Genomic DNA, 7,907 nt, shown 5'->3' on the forward strand with positions numbered 1-7,907 from the left:
TTTGATTGTAGGTGAACTATAAATCCCAGCAACTACAACTCCCAAATGTCCAGGTCTGTTTTCCCCAAACTGCACCAGTGTTCACATTTGTGCATATTGAGTATTTTTGCTATGTTTGGTCCAGAGCCATCATTGCTTGAGTCCACAGTGCTCTCTGCATGTAGATAAACTACAACTTCAATAGGTGCCCACCAAACCCTTCCAGTATTTTTTGTCAGTCATGGGAGTTCTGTGTGCCAAGTTTGGTTCAATGTCATCATTGGTGGAGTTCAAAATGCTCTTTGATTGTAGGTGAATTATAAATCCCAGCAACTATAACTCCCAAATGACAAAACCAATCCCTTTCCAACCACACCGGTATTCAAATTTGGGCGTATCGGGTATTTATGCCAAATTTTGTTCAGTGAATATCCTGCATATCAGATATTTACATTACGATTCATAACAGTAGCAAAATTACAGTTATGAAGTAGCAATGAAAATAATTTTATGGTTGGGAGTCGCCACAACATGAGGAACTGTATTAAGAGTTCAGGGCATTAGGAAGGTTGAGAACCACTGACCTATAACATGCATTTAGGGATGCATTTATTACACTGTAAAACAGGCGTGGGCAAACTTCGGCCCTCTGGGTGTTTTGGACTTCAACTCCCACAATTCCTAACAGCTGATACGCTGTTGGAATTGTGGGAGTTGAAGTCCAAAACACCCGGAGGGCCGAAGTTTGCCCATGCCTGCTGTAGAATCAGTTTGACACTACTTGAATTGCCAGGACTCAATGTTATGCAATGTCAATATTCAGTAACAGCTTTATTTATTTATTTAATGACTATATGGTTTGACAATCTTGCTTATATTGTTTTTAATTCAATTTATGGTTTTTAAATTATTGTTATAATTCTTTATATTGTTTGTTTGTTGCGGCATTGAATCGTTGCCGGTGTAAGCCGCCCTGAGTTGAGAAAAGACTGGATAGAAATACTGGAAATGAATAATAATAATAATAATAATAATAATAATAATAATGTATTGCTTTAGATTTACAATCCCAATGTATTGTATGGATAGGAAATAATTAGGCATTAAGACATTTAACTTTCAGGAAAACGTTTTCAAAAAGTTACCTAACTTTGGGGACTTTTGGCCCACCCTGCAGTTTAGGGAGGAAGAAGGGAAAAGAGGAAGACAACTGCCACGATCCTACAGCACTGAGCCAGGGCAGCTCAAGTGGTATCGAAGCGCATTAACTGAGCAGTGCAGGCGCACTCAAGTTCTCTGCCTTGGAGCGCTGCCCGTCCCAGCCCAGCCCAGCGAGTGGGCAGATCTCTGCCTCTGACACAGGCACAAAAGCCTTCAAATCCCCGCAAGAGGAGCCGCGGAGAGCCCCGTCCCTCCCCGCTCGCACTCACCGTCTTGCCAGCCTTGGCGGCGTGTTTCTTTCCCTTCGTGGGCTGCGACATGGTGGCTGCGTGTGCTCCTTCTTCTGGGCCTGCTTAGGGTGCCAAAGGGAGAGGCGGAGGAGGAGGAGGAGGAGGGCAGCGGCGGTGAGGCAGCTTTTCCGACGGAGCCCCCCGTCGCTCCCCTCCAGTGCCCAGGCCAGCTGCGGAGCCACCCAAGTCCCTCCTCTTCCTGCAGAGAGAAACTCCCACCCAGCCCCGCATTCCTGGGGCCCGCCGGGTTTCGTGGGCCGGAGGGAGGAGTGGAAGGGCCAGGAGGACACCCCCAAAGGCGGGCTGGGCACCAGGCTCCTTGTTTGCCAAGACACGCTTGAGACTTAGGCAAACTCCCGGAGCCCTTTTAGGGGAGGTTCCGTTGCCTCTTGTTTGGAGAGAGCTTAAAAGCCCATCTATCACTCAAAACTTTGGGACAGAGCCGAACCGCCTCGCCCTTCGGATTGCTCCTTTGGCCAGCCCGGGCTTTCGGCCTGCTCTCTCTTATCAGGCACAACAAGGTTTCCTCATCATTAGAGCCAGTAATCGTAGATAAAGAGTCTGAACACACAGTCTGAAGCATCAACCTACAAGTCCAAAGCACACAAGTTATTTTTGCTCTATGGCTGTTGTTGTGTGGCTTCCCATAGCCAAGCACTAACTCAGGGTGCAGCTACACCAGGCATGGACAAACTTCGGCTCTCCAGGTGTTTTGGACTTCAACTCCCACCATTCCTATCAGCCGTCTCAGGACCAGGCATGTAGCCGGGCCGGGGGGGGGGGGGGGGCTTGAGGGGCTTCAGCCCCCCCCCCCCCTCCGAAATGCTCATGGTGGTTCGCGAAAAGGCCTTACTGGTGCATTATTTAAACTGTTATGTTTATTCATATAATGATCTGATCACCATGCTCAATATATCCCACATGCATGGGGGGGGGGGGGTATTGGGGTAATGATACAAAAGGTTTGCTAGAATAGACCCTCTTTCAGTCAGACTCAGCCCCCCCGAACCCCTCCCCCTTGAAAAAAACTCAGCCCCCCCCCCCCCCCCCAATCGAAATCCTGGCTACAGGCCTGCTCAGGACCCTTCCTTTTTCCCCTTCAGGCAAAGAAGCAGGTAGTGAAAACAGAAGAATGGCCTGCCTTGAAAGCGTGCTTGTTCCATCAGTGTTTAACATTTACACAAATGATCAGCCACTGCCAGATGGAACAGAGTTTAATCTATGCTGATGATTGTGCCATCACCACCCAAGAAAGGAGCTTTGTAATGGTTGAACAGAAGCTCTCCGAAGCTTTAGGTGCTCTTACTGCCTATTACTGTTGGAGTTCAGCCTGTGATTGTGTCTAATGATCAGGGTAGTCTGGATGTTGGGAATGACAATGAGGTTCTAATGATGAGGTTGCTATTGATGCAGAGAATGACAATGGGATTCCTGTTCAAAGTTAACGATGGCACAAATGTGTAAAAATGGATGGTGACTATGTTGAACGGTCGTTTTGTGTAGAGGACAGTTCAGGCTATGGTCTGTAGCAACCTCTGCTATTATATGTTCATTCATAATGTTTTTATGTCATGGGAGGCAAAACGTTTTGACCCACCCGCGTACTATAAAAGTTAATGCCGGCATTTTGAATTGATTTCCAACACAGACAGGCAACCTGTGCATCTTTTTGAAGACTCTCACAGTGAAAGAACATCTAGAAAAAATATTCCCAAGGCAGTTTACAATAAATATTTTAATGCATTCTGTTATAATTATAAAACAATAACTTAAGCCATAAAAACAATAATTTCCCAATTATTTAATGAGAGCCTAGAGGAATAATAGCAGAAGAGTATTTCCTTCCTGTTGAGAGAGAGAGAGAGCAAGAAAAAAATAAGAGCAAGCAAGACTGCCGTATATATTTAAGTATAAGCTGGATATTTCAGCTCTTTTTTTAGGCTGAAAAAGCCCCCCTCGGCTTATACTCGAGTAAATGTTATTTATGATTTTACTCTGTTGTTGTTATTTTACTCTTTATTATTATTATTATTATTATATTGAATTTCTTATTTTATTCTATTATTATTATTACATTTATTATTTTACTGTATTTTACTGTTTTTATTACATTTCCATTATTTTACTGTATTACTGTTATTTTTATTACATTTATTATTTATATTATTATTATTGGAAGGATACATAAGCACATTTACATTTAAGAAGAAGAATGGTTTAATCAGAGCTGGACAGTCTTATCTTAAATTACAGTTTTATGTAAATATTCAAAAACATTTAACCTGCTGATGCCTCAATTAATGTAATTTTATTGGTCTCTATTTTTATTTTGAAATTTACCAGTAGCTGCTGCATTTCCCAGACTCAGCTTATAACCGAGTCAATACGTTTCCCCAATTTTCTTTGGTAAAACTAGGTGTCTCGGCTTATATTTGAATCGACTTATACTCGAGTATATATGGTATATCGATCTCTTGAAGAATTATACCCGATACCTGTAATAATAACAACCAAAACAACACAGAACAACAAATCATAATACAAAAACAAAAGGATTTGGGCCATTAACTGGAAAAGATTTTCACAAATTTGCCTACAAATGTAACTGTTGAATTTGAATTAGAGACTTGAAACCTGTAGCTCATGCTCTTAAGTACTGCACTGATTAACTGGTATACAGTGAAGAAATGTAGAGAAGGCAATAGAAGAAAAGGTGTGCCTTACTTGAAACAGATGACTTGTATTTTTGTGTGTATTTCAATTTTAAGCAATGCCTGAATCTCACCAATCAACTGGTCTAACTAGACTATACTGCATTCCTAAGGGTTCAATGCACAGGATACTAGTCCTTACTATAAAGGCTGCAAAAATGTGGAAAGGAAGGCTTCATTCTCCTCAATAAGAATAATGAAATAAAATGGAGAAAAGCTTTCAGGATTCCCTGGACAGTCTTATCTTAAATGACAGAGCAGTGGTTCTCAACCTTCCTAATGCTGTGACCTCTTAATACAGTTCCTCATGTTGTGGTGACCCCCAACCATAAAATTATTTTCATTGCTACTTCATAACTGTAATTTTGCTACTATTATGAAATGTAATGTAAATATCTGATATGCAGGATGTATTTTCATTCACTGGACCAAATTTGGCACAAATACCCAATACATTCAAATTTGGATATTGATGGGGTTGGCAGGGATTGATTTTGTCATTTGGGAGTTATAGTTGCTGGGATTTATAGTTAACCTACAATAAAAGAGCATTCTGAACACTACCAATGATGGAATTGAACCAAACTTGGCATACGGAGTTCTCACTGCCAACAGAAAATACTGGTAGGGTTTGGTGGATATTGACCTTGAATTTTGGAGTTGTAGTTCACCTGAATCCAGAGAGCAGTGTGGATGCAAACAATGATGGGTCTGGTCCAAACTTGGCACAAATACTCAATATGTCCAAATGTGAACACTGGTGGAGTTTGGAGAAAATAGACCTTGACATTTGGGAGTTGTAGTTGCTGGGATTTATAGTTCACCTACAATCAAAGAGCATTCTGCACCCCACCAACAATAGAATTGGGCCAAAATTCCCACATAGAACTCCCATAACCAACAGAAAATACTGTGTTTTCTGATGGTCTTTAGCGATCCCTCTGACACCCCCTCGCAATCCCCCCAGGGGTCCCGAGCCCCAGGTTGAGAAACGCTGCCTTAGAGCCACTGGTTTCTAGACCAGAAAAGTAGTCTTTTTGCTCTCAAGCAAGTATGCCAAATGTCCATTCTCAATGAAGATTTATTTATTTATTTACTTACTTACTTACTTATTTATTTATTTACCTTACTTATATACCGCTGTTCTCAGGCCGAAGGCGACTCACAGCGGTTCACAACAAATATGAACAAATATACACTTGTATACCGCTCTTCTCAGCCCTCAGGCGACTCAGAGCGGTTAACAACCAATTCAACAGTACAAAACAGATCATTAGTCAATTAAAACAGCAATATCAATTAATTAACATCAAAACATCAATACAACAATAAACACTAGATTTCTTCTAGTGCAGTAGTTCCCAGCCTTTGGTCCTTCACTTGTTTTGGACTTCAACTCTCAGATATCCCAGCCAGCTTACCAGCTGTTAGGAACTGTGGAAGCTGAAGTCCAAAAAACCTTGAGGACCAAAGGTTGGGAATCATTATTCTAGTGGAAACTATATTTTTTATCTCCAGTAACTGAAAAAATGTTTGAAATTAAATATGTTTCAGAAGGTTGGCCATTTGTGTTTGGTCCAACAAAACAAGAAGCCCCTTGTATACCTTTAAGAATAATACTATAATTCCATATCCTCCAGTTTTTCATAGATGAAAACTAAGACATATGTGGCCGAGAAACATCACAGTGTGTTTATGATGACAAAGGTTGCAGCGGTTTGCTTTTGCCTGAATCCACTGGGAAGGGCAAGATTCTTCCCCTTCCTTCTCTTTTCCCTGTAAATTGACTGAATGTGAACTACTTTTGGATTTGAAACTCAGTTTTTAGCAATCAAAGTAAGCTGAAGATAAAGGAGGAGAGCAGAATGAGATAAAAAAATCTAGGATGTTTTAGAAGCAGCTGAAAAGGGGAGACAGATAATTGGGATTGTCCATGCTAGATTAGGACAGTTGGAGAATCTATCCAATTCCCTGTGACATACATATGTAAAAGTAAGCCTTGTTGCCACATTTAAGTGCCATGAGTATATAGAACCACTGTGTTATTTTAATATAAACCTTTGTGGACTAGAGACAGATGCACACAAACACAAGTAGAGGAAGGGAGGATAAAATGAGGACAAATGGCAGTAAAATTCAAATCCTAATTATTTAAGATTATAATAAAAATGAGGTGAGGCAAACTGGATGCTTACATTTAAGTACAGACTTAAGTCTGGTGTTTATTTGAGGATGAAATTCTTAGTTGTCTAAATGTCAGAACTGTTCTTTCACTTCAGACAAAACCAACTCAGGAATAGCTATAGAAGCCAGGTCAAGATAATCCAAGGATTTAAAACCAGGTGGTCCCCATGGGAAGCACATGTCCAGGCAGGGACAATTCCAAATGCAAGGTCACCCAGCAGGAAATGCAAGGGCATCCTGTGTAGATGAAATGTACATTCTCAGCTGAAATGCAGGTATTATTCTAGTAACCACTCCCAGCACAGGCCTGTGGTTTAATACAACCTGAGTTCCCAAACTCCCAACAAGAGCAATGCTGCAGGCGACTGCAAGCTATCAGGCATAAGTAGCACATGAGGAATGGTGCCAGATCTCCTGGGATGAATTCCATCTTGCATGCCATCAATCAATAGTACTATATTAAGACGGTCATCTTGTGGTGCATCTACACTGTTGAATTAATGCAGTTAGGCACCACTTTAACTATGAAATTATAGGATTTGTAATTTGAGGAGGCACTGGTACTCTTGGGCAGAAGAAAGCTAAAGACCTTGTAAAACTGCAACTTCCAAGAAGTTGCTATCTTGGACATACATGCAACCGTGTTTTAGGGTACAGATTTGTGATCCAATACCTTCTAAAACTGTAACTAAATGTAAACATTGTTATGGATAATACCCTTTATCTTGCAGATTAGGAACAGAGTGTGATATGCATTACCTGCCTTCTACTCCAGTTTCCTATAAGGAATGGGTACTTTTTAAATTATTCCAATTGTCCTAGATAGAGCTCATAAATAAGAGAACTCGAATAGGACTTTTGATTAAAAGGAGTCTGCTAAGAGAGTACATAGATACAGGTAGCCAAAATGGATATTTTTGTTGAAAACAATTCATGATATAGAGTAGTGGTTCTCAACCTGTGAGTCCCCAGATATTTTGACTTTGAACTCCCAGAAATCTTAACAGATGGTAACCTGACTGGGATTTCTGAGTGTTGTAGGCCAAAACACCTGGGGATCCACAGGTTGGGAACCACTGATAGATTCTGCTACCTTATGCAAATTCTTTATTTTTCAATGAATGTTATGTAACAGTAGCATATATTTAATTATTCCTGTAATGATGACTGATTAATGAATGTGTATATACATTGGCTTCTCTTGGTGGTTTTGCCAAAGGGCTGCAGAAATCTCTGGTGGCCTTAGCATTACTCTGCCTTCAGACTGTAGGGCAAACATCATGGCCGCTTTGTTTTTTGGCAAGACTCCAGTTAGCATGAATCAGTCACAGGCCCGTAGCCAGAATTTTGTTTCAGGGCGGGGGGGGGGGGCTGAGTTTGGTTCAGGGGGGCTGAGTCTGAGTGAAAGAGGGTCTGCCCTAGCAAACCTTTTGTATCGTTACCCCAATACCCCCATGCATATGGGATATATTGAGCATGGTGATCTGATCATGATATGAATAAACATAACAGTTTAAATAATGTACCAGTAAGGCCTTCTCGCAGACCACCATGAGATTTTCGGGGGGGGGGGGGAGCTGAA

General features: G+C 41.2%; 1 protein-coding gene across 5 annotated transcripts in view; it reads right to left on the bottom strand.

The window, feature by feature from the left end:
- The window catches only part of CAST (calpastatin), a 90,337-nt gene extending 88,589 nt beyond the window's left edge, over window positions 1-1,748 (bottom strand). For 3 of the 5 annotated variants that reach the window (XM_060761814.2, XM_060761819.2, XM_060761818.2), the window contains exon 1: window positions 1,410-1,748. In XM_060761814.2, coding sequence (XP_060617797.2) covers window positions 1,410-1,460 — 51 coding nt within the window. In that variant the 5' untranslated portion in view covers window positions 1,461-1,748. The remainder of the gene's footprint in view (window positions 1-1,409) is intronic. The other 2 variants (XM_060761813.2, XM_060761816.2) reach the window with 2 other exon arrangements.
- Window positions 1,749-7,907: the final 6,159 nt, after the last annotated feature.

The sequence above is a fragment of the Anolis sagrei genome, chromosome 2 (genome assembly GCF_037176765.1).
Source record: "Anolis sagrei isolate rAnoSag1 chromosome 2, rAnoSag1.mat, whole genome shotgun sequence".
NCBI lineage: Eukaryota > Metazoa > Chordata > Lepidosauria > Squamata > Dactyloidae > Anolis > Anolis sagrei.